Here is a 15,669-nt window from a genome sequence, read left to right on the forward strand (position 1 = left end):
CAAAACGCGACCCGCGGACGCGCAGACGCGTCTTACATTTGTTTCAGGATGCGAACGGGGCTCCGGAATGGATCCTGTTCGCATCCAGAGGTACCACTGTAAAAGCTTCAAGCTATCCAGTTTTGGGGATAATCAAAATGCACCTCAACAGTATAAATGTCAAAAACAAGGTCTCCATCACTAACATGTGAAACGGCCAACTTTTGTTACCTACCAGGACCATCAAAAGGCACCAGCTGATGTGGAATTTTATCAGAGGCACCTAAAGGGATGATATATAAATCTTTGATTTGCTTCATGTTATTTGCAGCTACACCGTAACGCTTTCTGCTGCTGAAGTACGCAAACAGCAAAGTGTATGAAATCTGATCCTCTTCGGTCACGGGGGTAAAACGAACCACACAGATTTCCTATGGAGAAGGGAGGGGCACAAATTAACTTACAATTTGTCAACTAGTTCTCTAAAGCAGAATTCAGCACTTGGTGGCAGGGCAGGAGAGGAGAGGGGAAAGTCAGCAATCATCATCTTACTTTCAGGTACTTACTGCACCTGAAAGAGTTGGTTTTTCACGCAAGGAGAATTTGACACTGCAGAGACTTCAGTTCCAGGTAAAGAAGGGTAGTCTTGGTTATTACAAGCTGCAGCCAAGAAAAGGAGGCCAGATTTTGGCACAGCTTTTGAAGGATTTCTCAGCAAGTGGCCAGCCCAGCAAGCCACTTGTGGGTGTGAAGCAATCTTAAAACAACAGTACTTATGAAGGAGGTAACTTCAGCCATTTGATCCAACTTATACAGGTATTTTTGGAGGTGTGCAGCCTGCCTTTTGAATAAAGCAGCCCTGAAATATATACACTGTGTGAAGTCTGTGCTTCTTATAGATAAATTAAATCCGATCCGATCAGTAGACTAAGCTGAAGTTCTCTGTGCAGAAAACTTTCAGAAATTACACATGCAGAATCTTGTAATATCTTTAGTAAAAAAAAAAAATAACTCCCCACTCCAGCACTATGGAAATATTACTTGCAGAGACGCATTTGGATCTGCAAAATATTTTTAGGACTATGAATATTTCTGCATGACTGTCCATGCTTCGTAGCCAGCGTGCCTTCTACTACCACTTCACTCCAGTCATGTGGTCTTCATATCACAGGAAAAGCTGCTGAAAATGTGCTAAACATCCACCTCTACTCATTTATCACTGAATAGAGAGCAGTTTTGTTAGGCTTTATCATTCGGAAGGACTAGGTGTTTCCATAAGAACAGCCTGGTCCATCTAGACCAAGGTTTCCCAACCTTGGGTTTCCACCTGTTTTTGGACTACAACTCCCATCATCCCCCAGCTAACAGGACCAGTGGTCAGGGATGATGGGAATTGTAGTTCAAAAGCAGCAGGCGATCCATGTTTGAGAATCCCTGATCCAGTCCATGTTCTGTGCTGCATCCTGCACAAATGGCAGTAGTGAACTTATGCCAAACAGTAGCAGCAGCAGCAGGAGGAGGAGAAGGAAACTGTGCCTTTAAAAAACATTTAAACTGAGTGGGGACAGGGGACTATTAACACCATACATTTCCAGGACCAGAACAAATTTGGTTTTACCTTTGTACCCATGGCTTTTATTTTTTCAACATATTCCCAAACAGTCTGGGGTGATATCCTGCCACCAATTTGGATGCTATCTGGCAAATCCTATGGGAGGGGAAAACAATTATGCAGTATTTATCGCATTGTAAAATAAAAGCTACTCTTCAAATACTTACTATATTTTTAAAACATCTTAAAGAAGTTACCATAGAGAAGTACTGCAATGGAAGTACAGCTAAATGAAAAAAAAAATCAGTATCACTCATGATTCATAAAAGAAGGCACATTATTTCAAATGATGAGTGAAGGGAGGAAGTAAAAATTCTACTGCCTTTTGAGTGCATAGAAATGAATTTATAGAAAGCCAATATGTAAAAAAGCTAGCTAGAAAGTGTACATGCTGGAGATCTTCATTTAAGTCGCTGATACACCTTTTGACGTATTACCACAAGAAGAGTGGGCATGAGGGATGGAAGTATCTGTTAAACAAAGTGCTATGACCGAAACCCTTCCTAAAATAAGAGAGAATGAACAACATCTCTTGGTGTTTTTAAATACTCTGCATTCACAATGCCACATTCAAATTTTAGTTGTTCGCAATGAAAAGAAAATTTGGAAAAGTTTTCAAGGGAAGTGACAACACAACATTAAGTGTACACATACTACCTCTGTTAAACTTTCAAAAGAGCCAGAGATGGGGTAAGCCTTGATAACAAACTTTGCGACAGATGGCATGTTGATAAAGCCTTTCCAAATGAAGTTCAGGCGAGCCAGAAATAGTGCTTCACTTTCAACCATGCCAGGCATTTCTGATCTGTAGGACAAAAGTGTGGAAAAAATAATAAATGCAAAACAGTCTAGACTACTGCAAGGGCGGTGGGGGGAGGATGGCAGCAGGGACACTGCTGGGGCAGCAACATTAACAGAGAGAAATATGGGCAAGACTAGTAATAATCTCAATCTGTTTTCTTCCATCTTTGCTACAAATATAACAGCAAGACCACCAAGACAGTTGGTAACAAAGAAAACGCAAAGACCAATATTTAAAAACAATCGCATTATATATATATATATTTTAAAAAGTTATAACAAGCACCTGTTTTTCAATGCCTTTACTTTGTGTACTTGGAATAAACACAGGTGGGTCAGTAAGCTTCTTTAAAAGTACACATGAAGGCTGCTTTTGTTTCTTTGTGTACAGTGGGGTTCCGTGCAGTAGTTTCCAGTTACAACCACAAAATTATTACCTAGAGCCTGAAGCAGAGGCAAGTGCTGGATTTGGCAATTCTGTATCGTCCTCTAATAATTCTGAAGCCAAAATGTTTGTTGTTGAAGAAAGTGCATCCGCTATGCTTTCAGCTTCATTGTCTGATGGTTTACGGGCAACTCCAACAGACACTTTCACATTTTTCCCAGAAAGGTCATCACTAGGTGGTGCCATTCGACCTTGAAAAGGCAAGTTAGAAAGCTTCGCTGTTTAAACCATACCAGATTAGAAAACCCCCCTAATCTTAACACTATAATGCTCAAAATCTTGCTAACTGAAATTAAACCCAGAGGCTTTGTACATTTCTCTAATTTGCCCAACTGTCCAACCATTTTCAGATAATTATTATTGAAAATACATATTTCCTAAAGAAATACAAAGTATTTGGATGCAACACTAAACCATGGTTTAGCATTATGAGAACAAGTCACAGGAAGCCTAGGACTTGCACTTGCCCTGTCTCTATCTGGTACAGCTGTGTGGAAAAGTTCACAAGCGCTTGCTTACATTTTAAATAACCTTCTTGTGTCATTTGAACCTAGACAGGCTGCAGTTATTCTTAATTGCAGTTAATTTGCTTCAACGAACTTCCAACGAACTTTTGGCTCGATTCAACTAGCTACACTTAAGATTAACCAAAGTTTAGAATTCAGACTAAACTGAAGTTAATATAAAACAGAAGTTTCTGATCTCTTCCCTCCAGCCACATCAGACCATAGGGAGGTTGGAGGAACACGCAAAACAAAGACTCACTGAGGTGCAGTCTTCTAACCATAGTTTAGCGCATTATGCCAAACTGCACCAATGTGATAAAACTAATGGTAGAGAAAAAGGAACTGATGGTCCCCAGTCAGAAGCAGGATGAATTTCCAATATAATAATAATAATAATAATTTTTTTTTTATACCCCGCCCTCCCCAGCCAAGGCCGGGCTCAGAGCAGCTTACAAGCAATAATAAAAACAAGATGAATGATTACAACTTAAAAACAAAAATAAAATACATTAAAATAATGGAACATTAAAATATTAAAATGTAGCCTCATCACAGGAGGAGAAGGAAAAGAAAAAAGAGAGGGAGGGAGGGAATCAAATTGGCTCCAAGCCAAAGGCCAAGCGGAACAACTCTGTCTTACAGGCCCTGCGGAAAGAAATCAGATCCTGCAGCGCCCTGGTCTCATGAGGCAGAGTGTTCCACCAGGCCGGAGCTAGAGTTGAAAAGGCCCTGGCTCTGGTTGAAGCCAATCTAACTTCCTTAGGGCCTGGGACCACTAGGGTGTTGTTATTTATGGACCTTGAGGCTCTCCGTGGGGCATATCACACTGCATGCTGCAAAAAAAGCATAGGTACCCGAGTGGTATATTAGTTAACATGCCTGAGTAGAACAAGGATAAAGGTAAAGGGACCTCTGACCATTAGGTCCAGTCATGACCGACTCTGGGGTTGCAGTGCTCATCTCGCTTTATTGGCCAAGGGAGCCAGCGTACAGCTTCCGGGTCATGTGGCCAGCATGACTAAGCCACTTCTGGCGAACCAGAGCAGCGCACGGAAACGCTGTTTACCTTCCCGCCGGAGCGGTACCTATTTATCTACTTTGATCTGCTTTCGAACTGCTAGGTTGGCAGGAGCTGGGACAGAGCAACGGGAACTCATCCCGTTGCAGGGATTCGAACCGCTGACCTTCTGATCAGCAAGTCCTAGGCTCTGTGGTTTAACCCACAGTGCCACCCGCGTCCCTAGAACAAGGGAGACCGGTTCAAATTCCCACTCAGCCATGGACCTAGGACGAGTCACTGTCTTTCAGCCTAACACTGGGCTGTTATAAGGATACAATGAGGGGCTGATAGCAAATAAATGGACAGTTTATCAGACTGTGCCACTCCCATTGCTACTCTCACTGAAATTAAGAGCTAGCTATCCATAACAGGAGCTATGGGGAATCTGTGGCTCTGCAGATGTTCAACCTCTGCAGCCCCAACTTCTCAACTGGTTTTTAAGCATGCAAAAGTTAATACTACCTATGCAAATTTTACAGTTGAGGTCAAACAGATGGTTCTTATGTTGACTTGTTGTATCAGGAGTGGCGGATTCATCCACTTCTTTATCTTTTTCAATCTGTTCCGTTTTCTCCACAATCTTAACTGGAGGGGTTTCCTAAACAAGGAGAGACAGACAATTTGTTAATACAATTTTATTTTATATAGAATAAAAATACAACTTTATGATCAGAGCCACAACATACAGAGGTCCAGCTCACAGGTAATGCTAAGTCAAACCATAGCTTAATGCAAGTGAGTAGGTGCCCAGATTGCAATTGCTACACTCCTCCCCCAGTCCTGCTGCTGCAGTGCTTCTTGGGGCTAAGACATGGTTTGGCTTGTGTTACACCCAAACCCAAGGTTATGGTTTGTCTCAGCCCAGACACTTTATCTATCTTAACAGAACCAATGCATTGTTCGTTTTAAACAAATAACGCAGCAACTTATTTTGTTAAAAAAACAATATTTTTGCTGTGATACCTGAATTTCCATTGGTACTTCTTGCTCTTTTACCGGTGCCTCGCTCTCAATTTCGATTTCTCCTTTATGAGTAATTTTTGTGATTGGTCTCCTTTCGACTTCCCTCTGCTCTTTTTCAATCATCTCAATTGTCTATCAAGAAACAACAAAGAACAGAACAGATACACAGTGTAAAAACCTATGAAAACATCACCAGATGCAGCCCCAAAATATGGGTGGAAAGGTTGCTTAATTGCAACTCCCATAATAATCCCTGAACACTGTACATGCTGGGTTAGGATGATGGGAAATGAAACCTAAGAGAAGATAGTTGTCCGAGAGATGAAAACTAAAGTCCTCCTCCTTCATTGGATGTTTAGCATGAAGAATAGGTAGAGAGAGCAACAGATGGTGGATACAATTATTCCATGTTTGCTTCACAGCCAGAGGCATGAGCCTGGCTGTAAAGCTGAACTATAGTTGAGCATTACATGCAGAAGACTTGAGCTCATGCACTCTCCCTTCCCTTCCCCTCCCCTTCAACTGGAAGCTCCCATTTCCATTTCCAATTAATTTCACATTATGCCTGCATCCTAAATTGTACTTAATTATGCGTTATTGAAACAGGACAACCTCTTGTCACCGTTTGAAGTCGGTATGTGTTTGGGGCATAATGCAGTTAGCTAAAAACAGAAGCGAAAGCTTTCAGTCTCCCACCCTGCTCTCACAGCCATACCAGAAAAGGAGAGAGGGAAAGGAAGATGACAAGCCTGAGGCTTGCTCTCTGCTAAACCACAGCAAACTGTCTAAATTCAGCCGTTATCTCCCAATTTCCTCAGCTTCCAAGGATGGAATGGCTAAACTTCTGGAAGGATGACTCTTGTATTCTGTAGAAAGCTGGTCACTGGATCAAGGATGATCTATTTCAAAACTATGCACTGATAAGCAAGTTCCAAACCAATAATAAGAGCCACACTGAATAGGCTTTAAGCAGCATCAATGGGAGGTTTGGAGCACGCTGCCACCAAAGATTTTGGTTTTATTTTTGTAGGTATTCACTTCTTTGGAAGAAAGCAAAGGCTACGATAGCGCCAGAGGTGCAACAGGGCCTACCCAACACATCACATTCTTGTAAAATGCATCTCTTTATTTTCCCCTGGAAAATATTTACTTCTGTAGGACTAATTAAAGGGATGTATTTGGCAACACAGTTGGGGGTGAGGAAGCAATCTGCCCCAGGCTCAGACACAAGTTGGTCTAGCCTCCACAAAGAGAGAACCTATCAGGTGGGAAAGAATGTACAATGACTGTATGAACAGAGAACACATGTATCTATCACATCAATTTTTTGCAGGGATTCTGGAAATCTACAGGTCTGCTTGTAATTTAGGAACAGTAAAATATTTTCCCTTTGCCACTTTGTACCAGTCCCACAGATCAACATTTTTTGATCAATTAAGCTCATGTTTTACAAAGAATTTTGTGCTCCTTCTTGTTGTTGTTCTATTTTCAAAAGCATTTTAGCTGTAAGTGATTTAAACAAGCCCTTGTAAATTCACACTGCAGTTACAACACAATCAACCACCTAAAATTCACTGCAGTTGCTCATTGGAGAAAGAAGCCATTAGACTTCAGATGGTGAACGGGAAACACAGAAGACAAGTGGAGAGTTTTGAAATTTGTATTGATTAGCACTAGGAAACAGGTGTTCCATTAAATAAATAACTGTAGATTAAGCGTACATGTCTGTTTTCTCTTTTCCTCCATGCAGCTAGTTCTTTGGAAGCCAGCTCTTCCGGACTCATTCTTATGAGATGATCTGGAGTTACTTCACCTTTCAGTACTCTTTTGAACAGTATCTGGGGAAACAATCAGTAATTAGTTATAGCTAACAATTAAAAAATAATAATCTATAGGCTTCTAATTCAATTTCAACCAGAAAAGAAAATTGAGTTTTTTCAGACTCACCTGTACATCATTTTTAAAAACTGCCCTCTCTACACAGAGATACAAATAGTTGTACATTAATGTCCTTAATGGATCCACCATTTCACAAAGTGAAGTCAGATTCTTTAAAAATCCTTAGCATGTTTTAATGGTTTTTAAATAAATAAATAAATAAATAAATAATGATCTCTTTGCTAGCCTGAAGGACACATCTCGAAACTCGGGTGAGTTTTCAGTGGCTGATTTTTCAAACAATAGTTATTGAAAAATGAAATTCTCACCAAGGAAAAAGATTTGAAGAGGTGCAGGTAGTTTAAATTAGGTGAACAAAGCAATAGACATATGGGTCCTTTGTAGAATTTTGTATAGTTAAACATAACAAGAAACATTAGAATGCAGGAATGGAAACTTCCCAGAACACACAGAAAGTTGGAGTTTTATCAGACAACTTATTTCATTGGCAGACTTGATCAGCAGGCATATCTATGTACCTTTCAGCAATACTTTAGTTTTACAGACGTCAACAGAGAACAACAATAGCAAGGAATCATAAAGAAGTGAGCTTATAGATTGGGCTGACCCACGTTTTTTCAGGTGGAATCCAATGCTGCTGTTCCACTCACATAACAGTTTTTGACCCACAAAATTCCTTCACTAACACAAGAAAAGAAGAAATATTTTTAGAAGTTTCCCCCTCCCATTGCAGCCCCTTCCCCACCCACAACCACCAGGTTTTAACAGAGAGTGATACCACAGAGGATTGCAAGAGGAGGGAGGAAATAAGCTCCACTTCTCTATTACATTAGCGGAGATGCCTGCTGAAACAAGTTATTCCATGGGTCAACAGTGGGACTAGACTCTACCCATCGTCAGTCACAAACATTATTCAATATGGATATGCTACCAAAATAACTGAAAGACAACACTGCTAGCACTTGGGGGGGGGGGGGGGAGAGAACCATAAGCAGGTTATATTTTATCACACTGACCCCGTTAAGAAAGTCAAGTACTAACGGAAAGATTTCAGAATGTGTATCAAACATAGATAACATCACCTACATTGTTTTTGGGATCTTTCAGATTGAATATCAAGCTTCTGTACTTATTCTTATACTTGGAATCAGTATCTCGGAAAAAAGAAAACAGTTCTTTTTCAATTTTAGTTGCAACTTTTGCTGCTCTTTCTTCAGGAATCTTCAGCGTTGAGTCTGCAAGCCTGAAAAATACACACATCATATGTTTTTGGTTTGGTTTGGTTTCCACCAGGAAACAATAACGATCGAGACATTAACAATTTGTTTAGCTGGTCAGCCGCACCTTTTCTCCAGGATTTCTTTAAGAGACTGCCGAACACTTTGCCTTATTTGATCAGTGGAAGGCTTGGATGCAGGGGCAGGAGCTGGGTGTACATTACTGGTTGCTCCCCCTTTCTCCGTTTTCTTTTTCTTTACTTCCTGTTTATCCTGAACACCTGCATTAAAATATAAAGGTCACATCATGGGATAGCTTTAATAACTTGAATTTGAAATTTCACAAGGTTGAAGAGAAGGCGTTGTTACATTTGAAAGAACATACAATTACGTAATTTTGGATCTACACAACTGATTATCCTGTTGGGATTAGTACAAAACAATATTAGGCATTGTCTTACTAAAAAAACCAACAACCTGTAAACCAAGTCCATCCCTATTAGAAATTACGGGACGGACAGCTAATTACTCAACTGATCCTAAATACTTTCCATTAAAAGTCAGCCTTCTTTAATGAAATTTATGTTAAAGAATCCAAATTGTAGACCATAGCTTTGTATGCTTTATTAAAGACCTGGTTTGTAGGAACCTAAAGCCTGCATGAGGAAGCAGCTTGCCTTCTCTTGTCACTATAGGCACCCGTCCAGTGAGCCCTTAGTGGCCGTCCCCCTTCACAATATTTATTTCCAGCAATGAAAGCAATATTTTAGGAGTCCAAGTCTTCCATTGTCAGGTTAAGCTGCAACCCACACAGCAGTATTTAAAATGAGCACTTATATATTTCATTCCATGTACCGTATTAAAATTATATTTTAAATGTGATTTTGTTTTTGTTTAAAAAAAAGCAACTTCAAAATTTTTAGTTACCGGTTTTTGTTGTGCTTTCACTTGAACAAGAGACATTAAGATTGTCTTTATTCATTCTTTCGTGTTTGTCTTCCGATGATCGCTGAGGACATGCAACCATTTGTCCTGTTTTCCTAACAGGAATTTGCTGCCTTTTTTTCATTTCAGAATCTCTGCATTCTGATACTGGTTTTCCATCACCAGATTCCTGCAACAAGTGTCAAGAAATCTTAGAAAGCATTTGGACTGCAGTCCTTTCTAACAGAATGATCAGTTTTATACCTATACATTTACGTGTGTGTGTGTTGATTAGATGTAGATTAAAAAACAGAGGAAATTATGCACACTGAAGTTTCGTTTAAATGAACATAAATTTCTGGCATCTCTGCCTGTGAAGCCCAGCAAAAGGCCCCAAAACAGAATATTAACACCTAATGCACTGAAACATGAGACCACAAGTTTATTTATTCATAAAAATATTTATATACCACTATTCATGAAAGCCTCACCAGAACAGAGAACCTTCTGTGAGGTTCACATTCACACCATACATTCCTCAAAGAATTCGGAGAGCTGTCATTCGTTATTTTTCTCTACGTTGGGAGTGCAGATAGGCAGAATATATATTTTTATGTTAGGGGTAATGCAAGTTGAGTTGTTAAAGTACATAATCACCAGACATTCTGCACATTCACCAGGGTTCAGGGTGCATGTGCTCATAATCCATTCATGAGGATGGAATGATGCACGTTTCCCAGTCAATATACATAATCTCCAAAGAGCCTTGTTAAAAAATTGTACAGAATTCAGTCAATATATGCAAATTCCTTAAATCGTGTTAAGAGATTCTGTATCCCCTTGTCTTATAAATCGCATAAAAAATTACAGGAGCCTACAAAAGGTACTGTTGTAGTTATTATTATTATCATCATCATTATTATATAGCAACTACAATAGCATCTCTTACCCTTTTAAAAATTTTGACTTTGTGCTTCATAGACTCTTCTCCCTGCTTTGCTTTACTTTGTGGACACATGGAGATTTGTTTTGCTATTCCAGGCTTTTCGCACTCCATCATTCTACCTTCTTGTGTAGTTTCCGGTTTCACTTGTGCATCCGGTATATTTTGATTGACAGGGTCGGGTTTTTTGTCTTCTGCAGCACAACATTTTACACATACGTATTCTTTGTCTTCTTCTCCCATTTGCTGTGCTTGAGAAAGACTCAGGCCAACACAGTCACCATGAAACCAATCATCACACCTGCCACAGCCTACCATAAACCTGAAACAAGAAAAAACAAATGACTTAATGTGCTTAAGACTTTACATTTCCTTGACTGTAAAAACATCACATCTTAAAGGGAGTATATTGCAGCACTGGCTCCACTCAGCTTGTTGGAGATTGCATCCACTGCTCCAGCCTTACAACATGGTAGGAGTTGCCAAGGTGACACCAAAATTGGATCTTGTCACACTAATTTAGAAATGTAGCAAAGTATCAAAGAATTCTTCAGCTATCAAATAGACCCGGAAAAGAAACTAATTAAGTTGCTTATACACCTTTAAAAGTATATGTACCCCTCCAAATATGCTACGCCTCTCATAGTACAAAATGATGCAGCACAACAGAAAAATATAATCAAATTAGCAAAAGAGGACCTAAGCTGGCCAGCTGGGCATCACATGACATTTTATATCCTTGCATTATTCAAAATGCAGCTTTATCTAGGCCATTAAACAAGCATGGCTGAAACTGCCCCAAACTAACAAAGTTAGTGAAGCAGAAGTTCACAATTCCAGTGCAAGAAACAATTTCATTCCTAAATAGAATAAAAGTTGGTCTTTTCATAGATCTATTCTATTTTGCAATTAATCTCCTAATATATATTTGTCCTAAAGGGCACTTTACATTTTTCATAATATTGAAACTTAAGATAACCCAAACCAAGAAATAATCTTAACTTCCCCTTGCACTCATCAGTAGTCTTTACTTTCTCTATTTTCTAGGGAGGGAGAAGGGTGTACCATTTTATGGACATCCATTCTCTTGCATTTTGAATTTCCCCTTAAAATGATATAGAAAACAAGGTGGAGTTGAAACAGTTGAGGGAAACAAGGGCAGCCTTCTGGTGGATATGAATTTCTATTTTCAAGCATTTGGCAAAGACAGGAATCCAGAAAATTATGGATGGTATTCAACTAAGTTGTTGCATGCAGAGATTGCTCATGCAACAGGACTTTTCACACTGCTTCTGTGCACCACCTAAATCTGCCCTGGAGGGTTGGAGAAACCACCAGAACAGGTGGGGGGGGCACAGCTGTAAGGAGTGAGCCTAAACTCACTGCACAAGCAGCCTTCGTCCCCCCTGCCCCCAAACACCTCAATTAACACGTTAAATTCCTTCCTCATGTTTATAACAAGAAGACTGAAGTACTCACTAGAGAGCAGAAATCAATGTTAAAAGTGCTCCGTAACAGCTTGGGTAACTTTCCCCCCACAAATTTACTTGTTATAGAATTTAAATTATTCACAAAGATTTTGTAAGTTCTAGTGTTAAGATCTTATCAGGAAGATGCAAACACGGGACAACCTTTTTGTCAAGATTCACTAAGGCAATTCCTAACAAGCCTGCCATTACATGGTATGAGTCCGGCCAATAGTTTGTTGCTCCAAGTAACTGAAAGCAACCATTCCAATGAAGTGGCCCAATAACCTTAGTATCTGTCTTGTTCTACACTGCTAACTCACATTCCTCTAATAACAATAACAGTAATAATAGACCTGCCTGATACTCGATAAATCCTGGGGGGGGGGGGTTGGGGGGGGGTCCTGCTGAGGTACACAATATATAGCCAGAATGCTATAGAGCATAGGATCCTAGAGTATGACTGGCCTGTTCTAAACTATGTCAAGTAAGAAACAAGTAAGAACAGTGTACCTCACTTCTTCTTGCACCACTAAAGACAGCGCAAGCTCAGAGGGGTGAAATAACTCCAAGTACAGATTCACATTCATAGTTACTTGGACTAGAGTTTTACCATACGGGTTTCCAGCCAATACTTACATATGTGACTATTTGGCTTCTAACAATCAGAGGGGGGTGGGGGTGTAGTGTTCCATTAACAATTTCTTTATGCTTCATTCAGGCGTAAGAAACACATCTCAGCTGTCAGCTCATACATAAAACTTATAAAGTATTTCAGATTATCTTCTAGGCTTTTTTAAGGTAAAGGTGCCCCTGCCCATATGGGCCAGTCTTGACAGACTCTAGGGTTGTGCGCCCATCTCACTCAAGAGGCTGGGGGCCAGCGCTGTCCGGAGACACTTCCGGGTCACGTGGCCAGCGCGACATCGCTGCTCTGGCGAGCCAGAGCTGCACACGGAACGCCGTTTACCTTCCCGCTAGTAAGCGGTCCCTATTTATCTACTTGCCCCTGGGGGTGCTTTCGAACTGCTAGGTTGGCAGGCGCTGGGACCGAGCAACGGGAGCGCACCCCGCCGCGGGGATTCGAACCGCCGACCATACGATCGGCAAGTCCTAGACGCTGAGGCTTTTACCCACAGCGCCACCCGCGTCCCAGGCTTTTTTAGTCTAGCCTATTACTAAACATATTACCTGATAATAAGCACTAGTGGTTTCAACCAAATTTTCTGTCAGGTAACTGTGTCCGTAATTTGAGCCTATCACAATTTCCAAGATGGCCATAAAAACTAGCATATTTGAAAACCAGAAACTGATTTTGCTTTGTTTTCTATGGCGGGGGAATCATGACATTTTCCATCACAACCAAAACATTCTAGAATGTCATGTTCCAGTTTAAGGAACCCAAAACTTATTGCAAATCTCATTATGACTATATGAAGTTATGTCTGATAAATCCATATTCAAGTTATATTGTGTAGATTCAATCTGCTGAAAGCTGAACTAGCTATGTGGAGGACTAAATGTTCAGATTTAGTGTGAAAATAATTGTATTTCTTTGCTTTAAAAATCTGATAGAAATCGAATATCTAAATGTAGCGATAAGGGAATGAAATAAAAATAAGAAAAAGTGCTCCTCCTCATAGAAATGTGGATATTTAAAAGATAAGGAATTGGCAGAAAAATAGACCTGGCCAGAGTAGCCAATATGGTGCCCTTGGGATGTTTGTGATTACAACTTCCACCAACCCTAATCAGCAAGGCCAACTGTCAGGGATGATGAGTTATAGTCCTCCTGTCCTCCCTCCCTGCCAGGCATCACCCTGCCTATCCCCAGACTAGTGAAAGCCCTTTCAGGCTTTATGATCTTGCATCTCTGGTGTGCATAAAGAAGACTGCATTTGTAATGTAGGGAGACCATATAGAAATAGAAAAGTGTTCCCTTCACCCCATGCCCGAAAAGGTTGTGGGGAACTCCTGCCCATTTTGGGTTACGGACATTATGTTTGGCATCAGAATTAATTTCATACTTTTGAAATACTAGCAGCGACTATTCCAATTAAGAAATGGTCAATATGGGAAAGTGTCCAGAACAGCAATAAGGGGGTATTGTACTTTCAATAGCAGTCACTCACTCAGATGCTAAGCACACTCAAGAGAGGAGAAAAGTGTTCTAAAACAACTAGTGAGCACATAAACATAACTGTTGATCAATCACAGCAGTGCTCCCAGTGTCCTGAACAAAAAGCAGCAGCTGCCACAATCATTCACGAAGCAGCTGCAATTATGTTTAGGTAAATTAAAATGAATCTATATTTTCTGATTTTTTTTAAAAGGGCAAGCCTGCTTCTGAATTTGTTGTTTCAGCAAGAGCATTACAGTAGAAAAGCAAAGAAACAAGATAACACCAAGGTGGACTCCTTATGGCTCAGTTATTCATTGACTGGGATGGGGGGCAACAAACAAGGAGCAGGCTATCAAGATGGCTCCCAAATTATCAGATCTGTACACCGCTTTTGTCAAGTGACTAAACTCAGTTAAACACCAACTGAAATAAATCTTTATGAACACAGGCTTAAACTATGTACACACATCTGACTCTTTGTTATGTAATTTCTGTTCCAATTTAACTCTCATTTTTTCAGACTAAAGAGTTAATGCCATACAACCTGTAAGCATGTTTTTTTGTGTTGAATTCTGAATCAGTACATATTTGTATTTAAAAAATTCCAGTCTGGAGTAATGACCATTTGTGTCAATCCCAATTTATACGACTGTTACTAGCTCTTAATGAGCTCTTTCAGAACTTTATTTACAAGTTAAATGTATACTGTGATCCTACCAATAAACAGAAATTTGATTTGACAAATACACCAATTTATGGCTTGGTTTGCTATAGGAAAATTCAAGCCTATAGAACGAACATGGGAATAGTTAACAGATGATAATGATAATTTATTATTTATACCCCTGCCCATCTGACTGGGTTTCCCCAGCCACTCTGGGCGGCTTAAGCTAGCTGGCTAGCTATATTCTGTATCAGCTTACAAAGCTCTAATTTAGTTCTACAAATACAAAATAAAGGTATTTAATTTACCCTCCAAACACAATGGGCATTTCCTTGTCTTTTCCTTTCATCACTTTGATAAAGAGAATATGAACGTGGCAGGGATAGACATGCCTGCCAAAAATGAAAGTTTACAAAAATGAAAGCCAACATTTTCCAAGTAAACATCAGACCCCCAATTTGCTGTTCTGAATTCATTTAAAAAATTTGTCCATTAGAGACTGAATTTTAGTACTGGCACTAGGAATCCTGTGTATATGTAGGATAGCTAACAAGCATGTAGCAAAGTTAGTAAGAGAGGAGTGGGGAACCTGCAGTCCTCCAGAGATTGCTGGACTTCAACTAGCCATGATGATTAGGGTAGATGAGAGTCCAACAATATCTGCAGGACCACAAGACTCCACCCCACTCACTACCTCTGTAATAAGGAATCTCACTTGTCAAGGGGCAAGGGAGATGCCCCAAATGTCTAAAAGGAGAGAATCATTTATGAAGAGCTGAAGACGGCTTTAAAGGCCAAACAATTTCTTTTTCCGTGGCTTTTGAAGGTGTGTGTAACTGTAGCTAATACTAAAAATTCTGGCTGCAGACAGCTTCACAGTTTGATGTCCAAGCGCTACTCATGTTGTAAGGCTGAATTAGCAGGTGTGTAACTGCAACAGAAAGAAAGAAAAAATCATTTAAAAATATTAATAATGGGGTGGTATTCAAAGTGTTTCAATAGCTTTACATTAAAACCAACATGCTGCAAACATTTAAGAAAACAAAATGAAGTACTGGTTGTACACAG

The 15,669-nt window shown here is 39.9% G+C and overlaps 1 protein-coding gene and 1 long non-coding RNA gene across 41 annotated transcripts in view; one reads left to right on the plus strand and one right to left on the minus strand.

Moving 5' to 3' along the window:
* PHF3 (PHD finger protein 3) overlaps window positions 1-15,669 on the minus strand; it is a 46,588-nt gene that overhangs the window by 3,925 nt on the left and 26,994 nt on the right. For 24 of the 40 annotated variants that reach the window (XM_083431314.1, XM_083431303.1, XM_083431325.1 and 21 more), the window contains 11 exons: window positions 10,356-10,671; window positions 9,410-9,596; window positions 8,610-8,763; window positions 8,352-8,508; window positions 7,088-7,204; window positions 5,367-5,498; window positions 4,866-5,001; window positions 2,830-3,028; window positions 2,246-2,396; window positions 1,598-1,687; window positions 215-410 (listed from right to left, as the gene is read on the minus strand). In XM_083431314.1, coding sequence (XP_083287440.1) covers window positions 215-410; window positions 1,598-1,687; window positions 2,246-2,396; window positions 2,830-3,028; window positions 4,866-5,001; window positions 5,367-5,498; window positions 7,088-7,204; window positions 8,352-8,508; window positions 8,610-8,763; window positions 9,410-9,596; window positions 10,356-10,671 — 1,835 coding nt within the window. The remainder of the gene's footprint in view (window positions 1-214; window positions 411-1,597; window positions 1,688-2,245; window positions 2,397-2,829; window positions 3,029-4,865; window positions 5,002-5,366; window positions 5,499-7,087; window positions 7,205-8,351; window positions 8,509-8,609; window positions 8,764-9,409; window positions 9,597-10,355; window positions 10,672-15,669) is intronic. The other 16 variants (XM_083431319.1, XM_083431315.1, XM_083431304.1 and 13 more) reach the window with 1 other exon arrangement.
* LOC310673430 lies at window positions 11,039-14,397 on the plus strand. Its single transcript, XR_014508999.1, has 2 exons — window positions 11,039-12,605; window positions 12,972-14,397. It is a non-coding gene; the product is annotated as an uncharacterized lncRNA (long non-coding RNA).

The sequence above is a fragment of the Podarcis tiliguerta genome, assembly GCF_965153285.1.
Source record: "Podarcis tiliguerta genome assembly, chromosome: 3".
NCBI lineage: Eukaryota > Metazoa > Chordata > Lepidosauria > Squamata > Lacertidae > Podarcis > Podarcis tiliguerta.